At 48.3% G+C, this 19651-nt stretch overlaps 11 protein-coding genes across 11 annotated transcripts in view; 5 read left to right on the forward strand and 6 right to left on the reverse strand.

Annotated features, from left to right (window-relative positions):
* Positions 1-256, reverse strand: part of MCYG_01374 (uracil-DNA glycosylase) — a gene marked incomplete at both ends in the record, with an annotated part of 1306 nt that extends 1050 nt beyond the window's left edge. Inside the window, one exon of the mRNA XM_002851224.1 lies at positions 11-256. Within this exon, the coding sequence (XP_002851270.1) occupies positions 11-256 (246 nt within the window). The remainder of the gene's footprint in view (positions 1-10) is intronic.
* Positions 257-272: 16 nt separating this feature from the next.
* MCYG_01375 (uncharacterized protein) lies at positions 273-496 on the reverse strand (the record flags this gene model as incomplete). The annotated part of the gene is made up of 2 exons (XM_002851225.1): positions 273-358; positions 415-496. The coding sequence occupies 2 exons, from the start codon at positions 494-496 to the stop codon at positions 273-275; spliced, it is 168 nt and encodes a 55-aa protein (XP_002851271.1).
* A 220-nt stretch (positions 497-716) lies between these two features.
* MCYG_01376 (conserved hypothetical protein) lies at positions 717-2675 on the forward strand (the record flags this gene model as incomplete). The annotated part of the gene is made up of 2 exons (XM_002851226.1): positions 717-1598; positions 1662-2675. The coding sequence occupies 2 exons, from the start codon at positions 717-719 to the stop codon at positions 2673-2675; spliced, it is 1896 nt and encodes a 631-aa protein (XP_002851272.1).
* A 478-nt stretch (positions 2676-3153) lies between these two features.
* Positions 3154-5811, reverse strand: MCYG_01377 (ubiquitin carboxyl-terminal hydrolase 14; the record flags this gene model as incomplete). Its single annotated transcript, XM_002851227.1, has 6 exons — positions 3154-3301; positions 3367-5050; positions 5119-5392; positions 5452-5592; positions 5655-5722; positions 5784-5811. 6 exons carry the CDS (start codon positions 5809-5811, stop codon positions 3154-3156), a joined length of 2343 nt encoding a protein of 780 aa, XP_002851273.1.
* A 252-nt stretch (positions 5812-6063) lies between these two features.
* Positions 6064-7280, forward strand: MCYG_01378 (21S rRNA (uridine(2791)-2'-O)-methyltransferase MRM2; the record flags this gene model as incomplete). The annotated part of the gene is made up of 7 exons (XM_002851228.1): positions 6064-6237; positions 6292-6342; positions 6397-6423; positions 6482-6834; positions 6894-6942; positions 6999-7160; positions 7218-7280. The coding sequence occupies 7 exons, from the start codon at positions 6064-6066 to the stop codon at positions 7278-7280; spliced, it is 879 nt and encodes a 292-aa protein (XP_002851274.1).
* Positions 7281-7346: 66 nt separating this feature from the next.
* Positions 7347-9850, reverse strand: MCYG_01379 (Atg7p; the record flags this gene model as incomplete). The annotated part of the gene is made up of 7 exons (XM_002851229.1): positions 7347-7433; positions 7491-7859; positions 7916-8383; positions 8439-8583; positions 8650-9395; positions 9491-9599; positions 9660-9850. 7 exons carry the CDS (start codon positions 9848-9850, stop codon positions 7347-7349), a joined length of 2115 nt encoding a protein of 704 aa, XP_002851275.1.
* Positions 9851-10797: 947 nt separating this feature from the next.
* MCYG_01380 (deoxycytidylate deaminase) lies at positions 10798-12224 on the forward strand (the record flags this gene model as incomplete). Its single annotated transcript, XM_002851230.1, has 7 exons — positions 10798-10819; positions 10885-11212; positions 11271-11632; positions 11699-11831; positions 11887-11977; positions 12053-12103; positions 12162-12224. 7 exons carry the CDS (start codon positions 10798-10800, stop codon positions 12222-12224), a joined length of 1050 nt encoding a protein of 349 aa, XP_002851276.1.
* Positions 12225-12727: 503 nt separating this feature from the next.
* Positions 12728-14488, forward strand: MCYG_01381 (imidazole glycerol phosphate synthase hisHF; the record flags this gene model as incomplete). The annotated part of the gene is made up of 3 exons (XM_002851231.1): positions 12728-12850; positions 12917-14344; positions 14408-14488. 3 exons carry the CDS (start codon positions 12728-12730, stop codon positions 14486-14488), a joined length of 1632 nt encoding a protein of 543 aa, XP_002851277.1.
* Positions 14489-14695: 207 nt separating this feature from the next.
* On the reverse strand, positions 14696-16981 carry MCYG_01382 (DNA polymerase epsilon subunit B; the record flags this gene model as incomplete). Its single annotated transcript, XM_002851232.1, has 2 exons — positions 14696-16895; positions 16950-16981. The coding sequence occupies 2 exons, from the start codon at positions 16979-16981 to the stop codon at positions 14696-14698; spliced, it is 2232 nt and encodes a 743-aa protein (XP_002851278.1).
* A 256-nt stretch (positions 16982-17237) lies between these two features.
* Positions 17238-18671, forward strand: MCYG_01383 (tetratricopeptide repeat domain-containing protein; the record flags this gene model as incomplete). Its single annotated transcript, XM_002851233.1, has 2 exons — positions 17238-18335; positions 18423-18671. 2 exons carry the CDS (start codon positions 17238-17240, stop codon positions 18669-18671), a joined length of 1347 nt encoding a protein of 448 aa, XP_002851279.1.
* Positions 18672-18756: 85 nt separating this feature from the next.
* MCYG_01384 (yippee family protein) lies at positions 18757-19377 on the reverse strand (the record flags this gene model as incomplete). Its single annotated transcript, XM_002851234.1, has 1 exon — positions 18757-19377. The coding sequence occupies one exon, from the start codon at positions 19375-19377 to the stop codon at positions 18757-18759; it is 621 nt and encodes a 206-aa protein (XP_002851280.1).
* Positions 19378-19651: the final 274 nt, after the last annotated feature.

Raw genomic sequence — 19651 nt, forward strand, 5'->3', positions numbered from 1 at the left:
CGTTTGAGACTGAGAACTCCGCCGTGACCAGCTCGTCCTTGAGATGGGCAAGCCAGCTCTCGTCCAGCGTCTCGATCTCAAGCTTCAGCAGTTCTCGCTGCTCAGCCGTCAGCTTGCTCGTCCAGCTCGCCTTGTCGAAGCTCGTCTTGTCATCTTTGCCTGCTGCAGATGGTTTGGAAGAGAAGAACGCGGTGATGCTGCCATTGACCTTGGGCTTCTTTGCCTCGCTCGACGTGATGCTGGCGGCTCTCTTCATCTTCTCTTCTCTTCCTCTATGTCTTTAATGTCAACCTCTTCTTCTTCTTCTTCTTCTTCTTCTTCTGCTTCAACTTCGTCAACTTCTCAGCTTCACTTCTGACTAAGCCAGGCACCAAAAACGCCAAAAAAAGCAACGAAAACGCCATAAAATCCTACGACTTTCTTCTTCTCGCTTCATCTTCGTCTTCGTCTTCATCTTCTCATCTTCTTCTCCGACTGTCGTTCTCTTCTCAGCCATTCGTTATATACTCTGCTGCCGCTCGTTTGTCTACATAGTGGTCGCCCTAGATCAGACCCCTGGTTTAATACAACCTATACTCCGTACAGCCGCTGGGTCTTAATTATGTCACAGTGTGCCTTAATTAATCCAATCTGGGGCATTGGTTAGAGAAGAAGAAGAAGAAGAAGAAGAAGAGCTTCATGCGCTCTTGTTGGCGGCCCTCTTGTTTCTACCTGCGATGGCTGCGACGGCTGCTGCTGCAATGGAACCAGGCTCGCCGTCCTCGGTCGTCTCACCATCGCCCGCTTCACCATCGCCCTCCTCCGCCTCAGAGGCCTCAGAGGTCTACCGGCCAACCCACCCCATTGCGCATCTCCAAGGCCCGTTTGAAGAGTCCATCCTCGAGTCCATCAATGGCTTCAACCAGGAAGTCCTTTCCCCGCCAGACGCCGTCACCCGGCGCAAGCAGCTCCTCCAGGGCTCCAAGTACCAGCGCTCATGCTCTGGCAAGTGGCAGCAGCGCATGGGCGAGCGTTACCATCCGCTGTGGAAGATCATGGCACAGGTCTCCTTTGGCATCCATCTGCTGGCTACCGGCTCGGCCAGGTCGGAGCTCGAGTCTGTCCAGATCCTGCGTGTCCATGTCGCCGAGATCGATGGCTTCGTTCGGCGCACCATGGAGGACTACCAGCTCGCACACGAAGATCTCACGGCCAGGTTCGACCTGCTCGCCGTCCCGCTGGCGAACCTGGACGTGCTCGACTCCATGCTCGGGGACGAGTCCTTTAAGCTCTTCCTCGTCGACTGCATCGGCAAGATAAACCATGTCGTCCGTCGCTCAGAGATATCGCTGCAGGACTCCCTCAAGGACCTCAGAAAGGCCGCAATCGCCGTCCGCACCGTCAAGGACTACCTCAACATCCTGCCCCAGAACCAAAATACCTGGTCTCCTTCCTTTGGCGGCGTCTACGCTGACATGTTCCAGCGCGTGGGTCTCTGGCTTACCAGTCTCTCCAATCTACAGGCCCAGGGTGTCCGCCTCGTCGAGTTTCTCGTCAATCTCTCTACTTCAATATCCCGGTTGCGGCTGAGAATCGGCCTCAACCACGCTGGTAGCGCCGTACGTTCCATAACCTCCTTACACCAAACTATATACATGCTTCACCCCTGCTGACTTTGATAGCGCTCGGTCACCCTCTCCCCCAACATGTTTACTCCACCACGGGCCGCTGTTTCGATGGAGAACCTGCATCAGGCCCACCGGCGAACCTCCTTGGTTGACAAGCCTCTCCCGGACATACGGCACAGGGATCGCTCTGTCTTGTCTTTGAAGCGCTTTGGCGCTAAGCTCCAGCATCGTTTCTCCTCCGTCAGCAACCAGCTATCCCCAACGCCCTCTAGGACCAATCTTTCGGTGGCAGACTCTACCGCTCGAGAGTCACCCGGTCGCTCACACTCCATTGCAACGGCCACCTCCCCTTCCTCAATAAGTATACATACAGCCACCCCAGACATACCCGACCTGCCCGAGCTGGCTGGTTCTCCTCCCTTACAGCACCCTAACCTTCACGAGCTGGCTGCATTTCCTCTTCCGCACCCAAACATCCCCGAGCTGGCCGGCTCCCCTCTCACTCAGTCCCAGCTCGTAAAATCAGTCGAGCTTGGCGCCTCCCTGAACGAGATACCACGAGATAGCATCGATTCAAACGCCCGCACCTTTGTATATGAAAATGTGGTTTCCCTCCCCGAGTTTGAACGCGGTGCTCCTCTATCCTACATCGAGAAACACTTCCCCGAACTAGCCCTCTCAGACATTCCCGTCCACCAATGGCCCAAGGAATCCTTCAACCCCATCAAACGACCGGGAACGCCCGCTCAGCTCCCTCGCCGAGCAACCACCGCAAAACTAAAACCTTTCCTACGCGGGCTCTTCTCGAAATCATCCTGCGTACAGCCCACTGAATCGGTCACGGCCGACAGCTGCTCTGAAGAATCGCGGACTATCGTTGAACCTTTACCCAAAGAGCCAAAGAAGGCCCCACCTAATACCATTTCTATACGCACTTTAACAAACAGTGAACCACGGCTGCCACTCCCTGCACCTTCAATATATAATCGAGATACCCTCAGCAGCAGCATCCCTTCTCGCTCACCGTCTACCAGCTCTAAAGCTTCGTACTTGCCTTCTAACGCCTAGTTAGGTCCCCCTCCTTACACCATATACATACATATATACATTATATATTGTCTTTTTGAGACGTGACATGTTCATATATTTTACATAACCCCTTTTAACGTTATATACCATAGCCCCATTTCTTTTCTTCTTGCATACATATTCTTATTTACATATTTTTATTCTTCCAACTTGTTGCGGCTGGTCGATGGAATTGCAGCCTTCTCTCTCCTGGCAGCAGATGTAATTATGTCTTTACACATACCTTACAAGGAAATACTAATCATATGTCATCTAATTCACTTGAATCCTGCCAGCAAACCATTCTTGTATTCAGTTTTAATCTTGATCTAGGATGCAACTCCCTAATGACTACCCTATTTGATATGAAGGGATTCATTCGTGCTGTATGCCATTCTTGAACCCCATATAACCCATGCTATCATACCGTTCGAATCCATCATGCTCCATTCCACAACTACTTCAATGCAACGCAAAATTACACGCGACGGAATACGTAAATATATGCAAACTGCTTCATCTCTTCGACATCGCCGGCTTCAGCAACAACCTTCTCATCATTGAATAGAATCCACTTAGGCTTATTCTCTGACGGGACTTGCTTTCGGATGAAGGCGACGTAGTGACTAGTGGTTCATGTTAGTAAAAAAGTGAAGTTCAAATACGAGAGCTGAAGATGATAGTTTCTTACCCTGCGTGAACCGAGGTGCCCTTGTGGCAGACGATGGATTGGAGGTCAAACAAGGCTGGTTTTTGGCTGGATCCAGGAATGGCGGCAGACGGTGCCGAGCCGCTAGCGGAAGCTGTAGGATTTAGCTCAGAGGGCTCGTCTGGATGGCTAAAGACCCAGTCCAAAGCTCTCGTCACGTCCCAGTTGGTGGCTCCCAAGGCCCTCTCTGCCCTAGGTCGCTCAATGCCCATGTCGACTAGTTGATTGATTTTATCGTCTCCATCAGAAGGTTTCTGAGCTCCGGCTGAGCTTGTGGTAGAAGCCATAGGTGCGTCAATATCGGGATCATCCATGTGACCGAGTATCCAATTCAATGCAGCCTCCTGGTCCGAGTTTCCAGTATTGTACAGTCCCTTTTTTACCCTATTTTCAGGGAAGCCCATACCGATTAAAGCTGTGAATGCCTCTGGGTTAGGTACAAATTCGGGGGCACTACCAGATTCATCCTCCAACAACTCCTCATTGTCCTGTTTACCGGGCGAGAGATACTTGGTCAAGTCAAGTGGCTCATTACCAACCACAACTGGAATATCGAGCTTCATTGGTACGTAGTTGACCACTTCCCATCGTCGCGCATTCACGACCAGGTTCTGTGGAAGCGTCTTAAACAGTGATTGTTTAGAGAAGCATTTATTACCGCAGCCCGAACAAGTTAACTCAACGTCCTCCTTTCTCGTGAACAAGTCAATACAATCTTGGAGAGGGACTGTTTCCCACATCTGATCCGATCCAGGGCCAGGCATAAAATGGTTGAGTCGTATTGCGGGAACCTCAACCGAAATGTTGTCTTGCTCGTCAACTTTATATCGCACCTTGAGGCATGAGGTACATTGCAATCGCTGTTCAACGGCGAACCGGAAAGACTCAACCGGGTTCGGGCTAGTGGCAGGGTGTGGAGATACGCTGATGATCTTGAAGAGATGTAAGAGCAGCTCGAACGCATCTTGCTGGCGCATCGTCGAAAATTCGGGATGACCACGCCCGATCAAATGTTTGAACATTGACGGAGAGATTCCACGCTGGTAAACGACGTCAGTGGTATTTCCAGCTGCGGGGTCAGGCACAGAATAACGTCCCGAGAGAAGACCATCTGCAATTTTTCTTAGTTGGGTCTCGAGGTCCTCGGCAGGGGCAGAGGAAGAAGGAGGCTCTTCGTTGGGTTTATAATAGCGATTTTTGAATTCTGGTAATGCGAAGAGACATTGTAAGACGCTGGCCATGTAACAGCTGTTTCCAAGATTCTTAAGACCGGTAAGCTCTGGGCCAAAGACCGGGTTCAACGCCTGCCCATCATTAGATGTCATTGAAAAATCCCATTTGAGGTTTTGCTCAATCTGGAGTTCTGTTAAGCTTTTCTCGGTTTTCTCTTGTTCAGTAATATTGATTCCCCAATGGGATAGATGCTGTGCCAGTTCCGGGTCGGTTCTCTCGTCGTTGCAGGTATAGCAGTAAATATCAGCAGAGCCTTCGGGGGTGATAGATCGAAGTTTGACCGCTACACCATGCGATTTCTCAGTTGAATGGGCAAGGGCGTGCGAATTACCACCTATGCCGCCAAATTGGGCCCGTCCACAGCCAACGGTACCGCACTCGAGGCATAGCCAAAGGTTCTCTGTCAGGTCACATCCATAGCACTTGGAGGGTTCTAAAAGTTGTAAGTCAGAGGACGCTCTTCATTATGATTTCCTTGGTTGGTATTTAAATATGCCGTACCTCTGATTCTAATACCCTGGTTGGAACCCTGCACTAGGCCCGTGGTGTGCTCACAGGGGATAAGCTCCTGCTCCCACGCCTTGACCTCTTCTTTTCGGGAGAAAGTAGGAGCTTTCATGAGCTTATCGACAACTTCAGCTATCTTTTGCGGGCATTCTTCGACCTTGTCGACACCGCATTCGAGGCAAACTACCTTTGTAGCTACATCGTATTGATCATCCTCAGAACTCGCTTCAATAGCAAGCTTTGACATCTTCACTGGTGGTTCGGCACGCTAGGAGAAACTAACGTCAGCTCAAGAGTAACACCTAGGTGCTCCGTGTGGCGTCATACTTCTACCTGTTTTCTCGTTCTCTTGATATTCAGTGCCAACGGGTGGCCATGACGGCGACTGTGAAGAGGGGCATGCTTTCTCTCTCCTGCACAACCTCCGTTGAAGCAGTGCAGACAAACGTTTAACCCAGACTCGTTATCCTTTTTGTCACACCTGTCAGCTCCGCCTTCAAGCATCATGGTTGCTCTCCATGGAAGCTTACTATCGAGTCAAAACATAGAGTACAGTCTTCACGGTAAACAGACTGGTTCGCTGTTGGCGGCCTGAGATCTAGCAGTGCGAATGGATATTAGCTCTTGGGTTTTCAAGATGCACATAGATGGATACATACCAGCCGAAGCCATATGTACACACGCCATCTTCCTGTAAACTCGGTAGTTGTTGGAGTTCGTTATGGAAGTTGTTGAAGTTGGGCTTTCTTGGTAGTGGGCGGCTGCCTGGGAGTTTGTTTTATCTTGATAAGAAAGGACCCACATGTAGCCGCCTTAGTCAGCATCTTTAGCCGCTCACTTTTTAAGCTTTTTGTGACTTTTCGAAGCTTTGAAGGGAGAAAAGTGACCTACACGATGAGAGAAAGGCTCACTCCAGCTTCAAGAATATTATATCGAAAGATGTTGAAGCCTACAGTCCAGAGTTGGGCTCTCCCTAGCTGTAGTTCTTTATCGAAGCTGTTCTTTCGATCTATTTCCTCAAAGCAATGGCAGGCCAGACAGGGTAAAGATACCTATACCAAGGAAGCAGGCATGCAAGGGTTGAAGAGTCGAGCTGCTTTTAAGCTGTTGCAGGTTTGAAATCCTCTATTTACGTGCCCTATACTATGTTTCTAACCTTCGGATCAGATCAATGATAGATATAGGTTGTTCAAAAGTGGCCAAACAGTAGTTGACCTTGTAAGATTATCTACTCCAAGAAATTCTGCTCGCTGTGCTAACGGTTATGAAAAGGGATATGCACCGGGATCTTGGTCACAGGTTCGCCAAATAATTGGGATAGTTCACCGAACACACAGAGAAACTAATGTATGAGAAGGTCGCTTTCAACCTCACGAAACCCCGAGGACGCGTCGTCGGTGTCGATATAATTCCTGCCCAGCCCCCAAGAGGAGTATCAACCATTCAGGGAAACTTCCTCTCCCCACGCGTACAAGAGTATGTCAAGGATTTCGTCCGGGATCCACACCGCGGCCGGCCACGATCACAGCTATCTACTTTCACCGACCAGGAAGAAACAGCTCCAAACCCGGACCCCGAGAACGATGAGGGTTATATAGACCTTGAACGAAGCTCTAGTGCTCATATAAATAAAGAAGAACGGGGAGAAGAAAGTAATCAACCACTGAGGAATGCTAGAGTAGGGTCTGTTGACGTGGTTCTAAGTGACATGTTTGTTTTCCACACTACCTGGCAAACAAAAGAGGCATTCATGGTTAACTTAATAATAGGCTGATGAATACAAGTGGCACCAAGTCCCGCGATCACTTGGGCAGCATGGTATGTGGAACACCCAGGGGTACAGCATCTGATGCTAACAGACAGCTCGAATATAGGAGCTATGTAAGGCGGCGCTCGACTTTGCTTCTGTTGTTTTAAAACAGGGGGGCCATTTCGTGTGCAAATACTATCAGGGATCCGGGGAGAAGGAGTTCGAAAACGAATTGAAACGGCTATTCTATAGGGTATATCGTGAGAAACCCGACTCATCGCGCAGTGTAAGGCATATTTATACCAGCATTCCTCCTTTGAGCGCTGCTAACAATTGCGTATAGGAATCCAAAGAAGCTTATTTCATCGGTATAAGGAGAAGAATCGAAAAGGACAAAGAAGATTAGGCCTTCGGAATATGTGTCAAAATCTTACACCGTGATTTGCGTGTCATCTCTCGGCAATGGCCTCCATTAAATCTCGACCAGTTCATCATCATCGGTATTATCTGCCTCGGAAAACGCCATCTCCTCGGCAGCTGCGTCAGCCAGACGCTGGACCTACGTTTGTTAGCCTTTATTGTTATCTCCGGAACAATAGCCCTATCCTTAACGAACCTCTTTAAGCCCGCTTACTTCCTCGATATATGATTTCTCATTCATGGCCCTCTTAACGAAGTTCCAGCCATCCTGTAAGTACAAGTCAAGGATCCTACTGGAGCAGGCGCTGCAGAATGGGTAATCTTTGCCAGTGACGACAACATTGTTAAACCTGGAGAGGTAGCCCCTAATTTGATGCGGTACTATACCAAGCGGGTGGGGCTCGGCACTTCCGTCTTCCTCAAGCGAAGTAGTCGCAGGAGCATCAGCACCATGGGGATGTTGCACAATGGATACGAAGAGCTCTACCAAAAGAGCGGATGCGATTGCAGCAATACCGGGCCTTGTGACAGTACACTGTTGGTCCAGAGTCTGCGCTTTGATGGACTACTTGAGTGTCAGCGTGATATTTCCAGCTGAGGGGTGGATGGTACTGCTCTTACATTGGCTGGTGCAACGACATCGTTGCAAAAGTAACATCCAAGTCCATCTTGGGATCCTGCTGTCTTGACGGAGCCATGGCGCATAACCACAAACGTGTCAAATCCAAGAGCGGCATTCAAAACTATCTTTCCCATTGCTTTACCTAACAATGTTGGTAGCCACCGGGATTCTCGGGTATCCATTAATAGAAATATGGCGTCGTGCTCGTCGACAAGCTTCTTGAGCAAGTCAAAGTCTGATTTTGTTTTTTCTTCATCAACCACCGGATGCCCGGCCATCGGCACCGAGAGTACATGTCCAGTCGAGTCAACACCCGGATAAATCTCTTTAAGAGCTTCCGCAGCGCGCAAAGCCTTCTTAGCGCCTCCCTCTAGACAGTCCTTGAAGTTAAACAGAGGCTGCCGAACAGGGTTCGAGAAGGAAACAGATCCATTGTCAACAAATGTGATTTTACTAACACCCCAACCCTGAAATTAGTTAGCGTATATGCAGCCGCTCTTTTGAAGCTGTTTTTATACGTACGAGCAGGTTTCTTGCAACATAACTTCCAAGTGTCCCAGCGCCTAATAACAAACATTTTGTCTTTTTGATACCTTCAAGATTAAGGTTAGGGCTGATCCTCCATTTCATCAACTTGAGGTTCAAATCTACAGATTGATCGGCCAATCTATATTCGGAAATATGGAGTAAGCTATGTTCTAGGGGATGAGGGCGGTTGTAGGGGAGAACGAACCTTTGTGGATCCATGTATTCTTTGAGGTCAACTGTTCGACCAGAAAGCTTGCCAGCGGAATTTCGCTCCCATCCTGTTATTTTAGGCAATGTTGGCTGCGCGTCACTTCCATCGACGCTGGTGGCGGCCTGGGAAGTGCTGGTTTCTAGTGTCATGATCAATGTCCTTCCTTGGTCTCTTTTTGAATGAACGTCTCGGTATCTCATAATTTGGACTCTATTGAGCTTCCATCTTTTCTGGACGAGGGCCAGGAGGTTCCTCAGCACCCAGCTGGGTGCGTCCTCATAGTTGGAGGGATCCGCAAAGCAGAGAAAACAATTTTCTTCCTTGGAACCATTGAAGAACCCTTCCTCATACCCAGAAAGCGAGGAAATACGCCATTCATATTGCTTCTCTATCGGCTCGCTGTCGGAAGCTGCAGCCTGAACCTTTTTGGCGAGAAAAAAGCCATGCTGGCGAGCGTCAACCCCGTACCGCCAAGTCTGTACGGCTTCCACCAAAGTCCCAGTCTCAGGCCCAGTTAACTGCTGTGATGCGTTACTAGAAGATTTATGGCCAGTGGACTCGGTCTCTTCCTTGCCAGTGGAGTCAGCTGCTGGCGCCCATGGCGGACTGCAATGGATTGCTGGAAACGCAAACCAGTAAGAGAACTTGTATTTCTTGAGATCCGCAAATGAAAGGACCGTGAAAGAGCTAAGTAACGAAGGGCACGAATATATTGTCCCATCATTAATAGCATCCCATATCTTTCACCGAAATTCGATCATTAGCGAAGCCGCCAAAATGAGAGAAAGAGAGTGAAAATGAAAACGACCAAGGCATCAACATTGCCAACACCTACAGTTTTCCCTGCTAGCTGTAAGATTGCGGGTTTGTCCGCATTTCGGTACTCCTCTATCGTATTTACGTTCTTGATCATACCTTCTGCTCGATAGTAGCCAGCCGGGACACTGATGATGTCATTGGTGAGTAGAGGAGAAAAGGCAGCCAACATCGGATGCGACACTCACTCATCTTTAAGCAAGGCATTTCCTAGTATTTGCATACGGCAAGACTCTTCAGGGCGATCGGATGGCTTTATCTCATACAAGCCCAGGACTTTGCGTGCGGAGTCATCGAGCTTGTCATGGTCAACCTTGAGCGAAGCCAGTGACGAGTAGAAGGGCAACTCTATGTCGGATATGAAGGGTGTGTACTGCATGTTAGCTGAAAGTTGAGGCTACAGCAAGACTAACAGTGATATCAACACGCTGTCGAGCTCATATGTTGGCGAGAAGAAAGGCTTCTGGTGACATGCATGTAAAGATATTATTTATTTTGAATATCTTGATTCCTTGTTGTATGCGGAAAGCTGCTACTTTTTGGTCTCCAGCGGGGAGAAAAACACCTGACTTAGTCAGCAGATCTATTTGTCTTGCTGCTTTTTGGGACTTCGTGGCCGCTTTTAGGTCGTCAGATGGTTTTTTCTTTCTCTTTCTTTTCTTTTTTTTTTTGTTGTCATGTTGATAATCCTATTTGATGTATGAATGACCAGAGAATACTGGCCAGAAGATCGATAGGAAGAGGATTTGATGGTTCTGCTGTACTGGCTATGGCTGGATTATAGACTCCGTCCGACAAGTTAAGACCATTCTGGACAGAGAGACATGTTCCATCTTGATAGCTCTATATCTCCGCAAGTCCACTATGAGCATCCTCGATGGCGTCCTGACATTGGACATCGTGAATAACTGCGAGCTAGCCAGTGCTGGGCGGGAAGAAAGCTGTACGGAGATCAGTCGTGCCAGCACCTGTATACATAACGTGCGTTGGCATGTTTAGTTATAATAGTTAGGCATTAAAACTTATATAAATACCTACCCCTAAAAGGGATATAAAGTCAGCGCTTGGATTCATTTCGTCAATGTTCTCTTCTATTTTATTCCATTTGAGCAATCTCTCCCTGCTGTTGTTCCTGTCAGTGGATTGGCACCCAATCGATAACCTGCATACTTTTCATAGAAGAAAGTTTACGGGCGAGCGTTGTTTACCACACATTAAGTCTTAGATTACCTCATCGGCGATATATCTTCATAGCTCCTCTCGGCCGCGTGTATACTCAGCACGTAGCGGGTCGTGAAGGGCAGAAAAGGGGTGTTGCTCGAAGATATGTTGGTTGGTATCTGTGGAGGTAATATCCGTCCATTCAAGTTAGCGCTGCTGAAAGGACAGCTTTGGGCTGATTTGATTATACAGGCATATGTGCCGGGAAGAAGGCCGTTGCCAACTTCCTGGTAAAGAATCACGGCTTTCAGCAAATTAGTATTGCTCCAGGAAACCATCAGACCATCGTTGAGGAGCAGTTCGAGCAGCTTTCCCTCACCAGCTCTCCCAACCCATCAGCCCAGTCTTTCGAGACAGTTGATGAACTAATCAACTTTGTGACCCCAAGATGGAGAGAACTTTGGGTAACCACGGACATACCGGATGATGCTGCGCTAGAACGTCTTCTCTTGCGGCCGTTTTTCTTGCTGATTAGCGTTGATGCTCCAATTACTCTGCGCTGGCGCCGTTTCACCGATAGGTTGGTTTGGCAACGTACGTCCATTAACGACGAGGGAATGCTAACCGTGGAGAGATAGGTGCTGGAGAAAACAGCTAGAGCCCCCAGACCTCGAGAAGTTCGTGTTAATTAGCGACCATAGCCAGTACGATCCTAAAATTGGTGTTTCCTATCTATTAGATCGCGCCCATGTTCGTCTGTTTAATACATCTTCTTCGTTAAACGAGCTGCATGCTGCATTGAACTCGCTTGATTTGCTTAATATCCAACGTCTACGGCCCGCCTGGGACCAATACTTCATGCAGCTGGCATCGCTAGCGGCACAGCGAAGTAACTGCATGAAACGGCGGGTGGGATGTGTTATTGTCAAAGACAACCGAGTTATGTCCACCGGATACAATGGAACTCCCCGAAAAATGAAAAACTGCAATGAGGGCGGATGTATGTCCAGTGTCTTTTTCTTTTCCTCGTGAAGTAATAAATACCCATATACTGACATGTCCCCAGGTCCTCGTTGCAACTTAGGGCAGGCCGGGGGGACGGTTCTATCAACCTGCCTCTGCATGCATGCTGAAGAAAACGCTTTACTTGAGGCTGGACGACAGAGAATTGGAGAAGGATCTATTCTCTACTGTAACACGTTGGTCCCTCCTTCTGTCTGTCTTGTTTTCTTTATTCCGTCACTGACAATACAGCAGCTGTCCGTGTTTGACCTGCAGTGTCAAGATAGCCCAGCTTGGCATATCAGAAGTCGTCTACTCCCAGGGATATCACATGGATAGCGATGTGAGTGTCCTATTTTCTGTCAAAATTTCACCCCCGGCTGTTTATTTGATATCAGCGTATCTAACTTGACCATAGTCAGCAGCAGTGTTGAAGGAAGCAGGGGTTAAGCTCCGCCAATTCTCGCCTGTAGGCCTTCTCTCCCTGTTATTCTTTATTATCTCATCCTTGCGCTAACATCACGTAGCCTTGCAACCGTCTGATCGATCTTAAAGGGCTGGATATAAAGATCTCCAAGCCTGAACATTAACTCAACTTCTGTTTAGCCCATCACCAGAAAGAAAAAGAAAAAGAAAAAGCTTGATCAAATCTCCAGACATGGGGGTACTTTGATATCTGCTTCGTATATCGGGCAGCCCCCGCCATATTTAGTCACATAACGGATGTGCAGGTCACGAAGCTTACTATAGATGAGATGCTAGAAGTTATCTACTCACCTTTTTATATACCTTGATTTTCTATCTCCACCCTGGAGCGAGCGAATAGTTCGCTTATTATATATTGATAATGATGCTGCAATAGAATGTTCCTTATCTACAGAGCGGGGTTAGAACCTAAAACGCAAGATTAATTCAATATTAAGAGAAGAATAAAACTAAATATTAGTTTAAATACTTCCCAGGTGGTGAAATCCTCGCTATACAACAAAAAAAAAAAAAAACTCGATTTCTGAGTCACCAAAACGGGGATATAAAATACTTGCTTAAGAAGATTACATTCTCGTCAAAAATAATACATTCAAGCAATTGTAAAATGCCTATTGTCCACCTCCTCGATTACGTTGCTGGGAACATCCGGTCCCTCGTCAATGCATTGAATAAGCTTGATTACCAGGTAGAATGGATAAAGTCGCCCGATGATATCAAAAAGGCAGAAGTATGTGTATTATCTTGTTTCACCACGGCGCCAAACTTGCTGATACCTCACGGTTCATCTACATAGATTCTGATCTTACCGGGTGTTGGTCACTTTGGCCACTGTATGAGCCAACTTTCCAGCGGTGGGTTTCTCGAACCAATCAAGGAGCATATCAAATCTGGAAAGCCGTTCATGGGAATATGTGTTGGTCTACAAGCCTTGTTTGAAACATCTGAAGAAGCCCCGGACGTTAAGGGATTGGGATTGATTCCCATCTCACTGAAGAAATTTGATTCCTCAGATAAAAGTGTCCCACACATTGGCTGGAATTCAGCCATCTACAGCGAGAACAAATGTTACTATGGCCTAAACCCTCGCAGCAAATACTATTATGTCCATTCATTTGCGGCTCCCTGTGATACCGATGCCCTTCAAGGCCAGGGGTGGAAGTTTGCAACAGGCAAATATCAGAACGAGACATTTATTGGCGCTATAGGGCGAAACAACGTTTTCGCAACCCAATTCCATCCAGAGAAAAGCGGCCAGGCTGGGTTAAGGGTTTTGGATGCATTTCTCAAGGGCAAAGAGATAGATGAGCTGCCTAATTCTTACCTTTCTACCGCCGTAGATGGGCTCACAAGGAGAATTATTGCCTGTCTCGATGTTCGTACCAACGATGATGGTGATCTGGTAGTTACAAAGGGAGACCAGTACGACGTTCGAGAAAAATCTGGGGCCGAAGGAAAAGGCCAAGTGAGAAATCTGGGAAAGCCGGTTGACATGGCAAAGAAATACTATCAGGAAGGCGCTGATGAAGTTACGTTTCTCAACATCACATCGTACAGGAACTGCCCTCTGGCGGATGTGCCTATGTTAGAAGTCTTGCGCCAAACCTCAGAGACCGTCTTTGTACCACTTACTATCGGCGGTGGCATTAGAGACACAACAGATACCGATGGGACTGTTGTCCCTGCGCTGGACGTGGCGACGATGTATTTCAAATCTGGTGCTGACAAGGTTAGCATTGGATCGGACGCAGTGATTGCTGCTGAGGAATATTACGCTTCTGGAAAGAAGTTGAATGGCAAGACAGCTATCGAAACTATCTCAAATGCCTATGGTAAACAAGCTGTTGTTATCAGTGTTGACCCGCGGCGTATCTATGTTTCCTCCCCTGATGACACCACCCATCACACTTTTGAGACGAAGTTTCCAAACGATAAAGGGCAGAAGTATTGCTGGTTTCAATGTACGATCAAGGGGGGTCGTGAGGGGAGAGATTTTGATATCAAACAGCTCATTGAAGCAGTGGAGGCCATGGGAGCGGGCGAGATTCTATTGAACTGCATCGACAAAGATGGAACAAACAGTGGATTTGACCTTGAATTGATCAATGATGTCAAATCGTTCACTACGATTCCCGTCATCGCTTCTAGTGGAGCCGGAAATCCTGGACATTTTGCAGAAGTCTTTGAAAAGACATCAACGGATGCCGCATTGGGGGCTGGCATGGTAAGTATATACAGATGAATTCCCCCATTTTGGATTCGTGTTTTACGCTAACTTTCCACTTAGTTCCACCGAGGTACCTATGCTGTTTCGGATGTGAAGAATCATCTCCGCGATGAGGGTTTTTTGGTCCGGGAGGTGGAGTAATAATAGGAGTGGATGTCTTCAATTGTATTATGTACTCGCCTAGTTGCATTTATTTCGTAGGTTAGGTAGGATTAATGGTTTCACCCATTCGATTGTAGGGCCTATCAAGTTATTATTGTCCCATTAAATTTATTAGATTCGTATAGTTTCTGTCCGTACAGCGTCATTCATCATACTATAGGTCTTTATTTATATGCTCATCCAAATCTAGAGAAGCTCTTCCTTTATGCACCCCTTTCTTGTAGCCATGTTGTATTCTATCCACCTTGCAGTATCACTACTTCCTTCAACCACAAAACGACCAGGATTCATAGCATGACAGCCTTCATATGTGACAGTAAATGGATCTGCTTCCGGATCGGCCATCACAAGAGCGGTTGGGAGGGGATACAAATGCAATGCAGACGCGTAATCCCATAAAATTGGGCGTACAGTGGGCGGGAATGGACTGAGGTACCCTTGGTCGAGTATGGATTTGACGAGTTTCCGAGCTGCAACTAAGCTTGGATCTACTACGTCTTGTTGGTCTTTGTTTATTTCTGTAGGGACGTTTTCTTCAGGGTCGGCGACAGTGGTATCCTGGCTAAGAGTTCTGGTATCAGCCTGTAAAGGAGATAGCTTTTTTCCCTTGTCATCCTTCATAACTAGTGCGTTGCGCCGTAGCCTGCCGGAAATATCATCCCTGAAGATGACTATTTCGGAAGCATTTGGTTCATCAACGGATATTCGCGTAGGGTTCGAGGACCAGATTGCGGATTCATCTATTTGACGAGACGAAATGGAATGGTCCTGGCTGTAAGCGGATTGGAACACCCGGCGAACCCTAGATCTAAACAATTCTGGTATCAATGGTCTTGGGATACATGCGGTTGCGCCAGGGGAAAAGGAGGAAGCCCAAGGGTCGTTTTCGCCAGGTACAAACACAAAAGTTGAATTTCGAAGGAGATTAGGGAATTGCATCAACACTGAAGCAAGACTATCGAAGAATTCTTTATATTCAATGCTCCCACAATTTCCCGCCCCGATCGCTGCGTCATGGACGAAATTGCCTATCAAGACGAATAGCGAAGGAAGTTGGTTATCAGATGCAGCATCGTACTGGCCTAGAACCATGGAAAGTGCTTGAAGTGTCTTTGGATTATCCAGATTTACTTCTCCCATGATTACCATACGCTGCTTCTCCTGGGGCTGACGTGATATGGAATTTATATTCATGCATTCTGGCTGATTCGACTCTGTCCCAGCACTCATCGGGTCGGCTGCAGAGTCTGTCGGTGGCATCGTGTTCCAACCACGGCTCTGATTGTCAATGCCCAGGGAAACCTCCCTTCGCTCACATGGCGGGCCTCCAACAGATATGGCAATGAACTTTCCGCCAATTGCTCCAGCACCTCGAGCCACTGTGTCTTCATCCTCGTCTTCGTAAATTCCATCAACCAACAGAATCATTCCGGGCACAAACCAGGCACCGTTAGCTGGGATACCTTTGGCATGTGTCATATCTATAGCCACAGTTCCTGAAGGGTCAGATAAATTGTATCCTCCTCCAGGGGAGACCGAAAATAAGCCTAGAAGTAAGTGGTTTGTGCTTCCTCTTCCCTGTAAGCTTGTAATTGAGGTAATTTTATACGGCAGATTTGACGGAGTAGCTGTATTTGCTTCACTAAAGGAAGTGGGCAGCGTTGAAGTTTGAAAAGTTTCGTTTCGTAGTAGGCGCTGGTGAACGCGATAATAGCGATCCCTAAAGAGACTCACCCGGTTGCTGGCAGGGGGAAAGAGGGATGGATGCCCATGTGGTGGTTCAAACTGCCTCTTGTTCATGTTATATGTTAAGCGCTGCTGTTCAAATGCGCTGACGATCTTGACTCGTTTCCTGGCACGATTATTTGGGGTATCTTCTGGGGGTTCGGCAGGCTCAGAGCCGTCAGGTTCAGTTTCCTGAGGTACAGAAACATCTTTATTGGCCGTTTGAACAGGGGAGTCGCTTCGACTGAGCGTAATTTGTTCTCGCTTCCTCTGGGGTATGGCTGTGTCTATTGCCCTTTTGGCCGTCTTTCGATCATGTTGGACTCTGCCTCCGACCATGTACGTTTCCAGCTCAGCTAAAATGGTCTTCAACGGTAGTTTTGTACTATCCTCTACTATCGAACCGCCTCCGGATTGTTTCCACAACTTGGCCACTTCATCGAGTACCAGGTCTGCAAGTCCTTCCTGGCGCCATCTCGAGCCGCAGGACTTGCCTATGAAGGCTGCAAGCGCTTGTAAGGTAGATGATGTAAATGCTAGGTTGTGTTTCTTTGAAAGTGTTCGAAAAGCTAGTGGTCTAATTGTATTAGGAGGTATAACGACCGGGAGCACAGAAGGTTCGTGGGCGGTCCTGGGGGCGTTTTGTTCATTGATACCTGAGCTTTTCGCAATGAGTTAGACGGTGCATAGAGAGGTGAGTGTGATGGTCTGTTACCGGATAGGTACTGATGCCTGTAAATTAACCATGAGTAACAGGGAGAGTATATATTTTTATCGTTATTCAATATTATTGATTTAATCTGGTTGAAGTTGTTGGTTTGAATATTGCTTCACGCGTCGGTTATCAATTAACTGACGCGTTGCGCCTAAGCGCGCGTGAGTTTAAAAATGTTCCAATATTCAAATCTTTCAGCAACGAAACAACAACGTGAAGAAGAAAACGGACCAAAGCAGAAGTTTGAGTTTTCATTCTACGCTTTTCAGAGAAGTGACAGTTGCTACGATGGGTGACGGAACGCAAACCAAACCTGAGACGGGTGGTGGTGAAGCCACAGGAGCTGCTGACCAGAAGAGGAGCGAGCTAGCTCAGCTCGTTAAGCTCGCAGCAGCAAACGAAGCGGCGAAAGACTATGGCAAGGCCGTAGACCTTTATTCCCAAGCGGCCGAGCTTCAGGCTGGGATAAATGGTGACATGGCGCCTGAGAACGCGGATATATTATACTCATACGGGAAGTGCCTGTACCATGTTGGCGTGAGCAAGAGTGACGTGTTGGGCGCGAAGATGCCACAGACGGCGACAGAGCCTGCTGGAGGATCGGGGAGCAAGTCTGGGAAGGACACTGGGGAGGGAGAAGTATCGTCGAGCATTATTAGAGATGCGATTGCCAAGAAAGTGGAAGGGGAGGGAGAAGGAGGCCCGTCAGCCAGTCGAAGCAGCAAGACTGATGGGACGCCACTTTTCCAATTCATTGGGGATGAGAACCTAGAGGCATCGGACGATGATGAGGATGAGGAGGAGGATGGAGACGAAGAAGGCAAGGGTGAGCAGGACGAGGAAGACGATGATTTTGCAAATGCGTTTGAGATCCTGGATCTGACCCGTGTGCTGTACGAACGGCAGCGGAGTGAACTAGAGCAGGACAAGGAGAAGAACGAGGAGAAGCTACGACGGGTGAAGGAGCGGCTGGCAGACACATACGACCTCCAGGCGGAGATATCACTAGAGGGCGAGCGATTCCCAGATGCAGCTACGGACCTTCAGTCGTCGTTACAGATAAAGGAAGAGCTGTATTCTCCAGAGGACCCTATAATTGCAGAGTGCTACTATAAACTGTCACTAGCCCTGGAGTTCTCTTCAGTAATGAAGAAAGAAGAAGAGGGAAAAGCGAGTGAGAGCAGCGGGTCAGAGCCGCAGTTCGACCCGGCCGCTAGAGAACGGGCAGCAGAATACATGGAGATGGCGATTAAGAGTTGCAAGGGACGGATTGCAAAGGAGGAAGCCCGAATCAAGAGTATCGGCACAGAGGACAAGGAGACGGCGGCCAAGATAAAGCGGAATGTGGAAGATGTCAAGGACATTGTATCGGATATGGAGCAGCGGGTGAGTGCTAAAAAGAGAATTGAAAAAAAAAAAAAAACCTCCCTGGCCTTCCTATCGTTGAGCTAACCAACTGTTGTCTTGAAACAGCTAGTCGACCTCCGCCGGCCGCCGGTGGCCATCCCCAACGCCGAACGGACCAAGGAGGAGCAAGCAGCAGCACAGGCCATCAAGCTAGAGGAACTTACAAAGGCTGCCAATGACCTGACGGGGCTGGTTAAGAAGAAGAAGCCTGCCGCAGCTCCCCAAGACCAAGGAGAGTCCGAGGGTAAAGGGAAGAGGCCGCTAGAGTCGGCCGAGGAGGAGACAGACCCTAAGCGGGTGAAACACCCAGCATGAACCTGTATACTAAATATAAAAAGAGTAATGAAAGCATCTCTTGGAAGAGAGAGTGTGTGTGAGTGAGTGGGTGAGTGAGTGAGGCTCATGATTTGTGTTTCCGTCTACGTCTGCGCTTTGCGGCGAGTGCGGGAGTCCAGACACCAGAGAAGAGATCCTCACACTCGTCTTCGTCCTGGCTATCGAACTCGATCTCTCCACCTTTCTTCTTCTTCTTGTCTGTAGCGCCTACGGCTGGTTTGGTAGAGTGTGTAGGAGGAGAGTGTGCAGAAGTGCTGTCCCGGGAGCTGGACTGACTGATACGCTTGCTCTCGACGATGAACTTGCCCACCTTGTACTTCTGGCCTTCCTCCTCGGCGGCGAGATACTTCCAGCCGATGATGGTGTGGCAGAAGCGACAGGCGATGTCACTGACGGTGTGGGCGCCGGTGACGAGCTGCCTGGGGACGGCGCGGTGGGCGATGGTGTTGGCGAGGGCGCTGAGGGCCGGATGGGCAGCCTTGGGGTCAGCAACGAGATATGCTCGTCCATGGCGGCCGGTGAAGCCTTTGCTGATGACCTGCGATGCCAGGCAGATGTCGGCAGCGCAGTTGGCACATCTCAGCGTTGACTCCTCGGGTCTGTCCGTCGTGTCCGTCAGTATCGATGTAGATGCGGATGCCCCTGGGAAGACATACTCGAGATAGCTCTGGAACCGCGATGCCATCGTCTGTTCTTGGTTATATGGCCGAGTGAATTATATATATCATAAACAAGACCTGCTTTGTTAAAATAAATAGATTCTCAACCGGCCTGAGAGTCACTCTTCTTCAGCCAATAGTCAAGCTATCTCGTTTAGCACATACACAAAATAGTGTTGGTAGCTACTTTGCTGCGGTTTAAAAGAACAGGCTGTCCTCAAGGCTCTAAACATATAAAGCGACCTTCACTCTCTCTCTCCCCTAAGCATCTTGAAGAACAACTTCTTCTTCTCCTTCTCA

This window comes from Microsporum canis, genomic scaffold, assembly GCF_000151145.1.
Source record: "Microsporum canis CBS 113480 supercont1.1 genomic scaffold, whole genome shotgun sequence".
NCBI lineage: Eukaryota > Fungi > Ascomycota > Eurotiomycetes > Onygenales > Arthrodermataceae > Microsporum > Microsporum canis.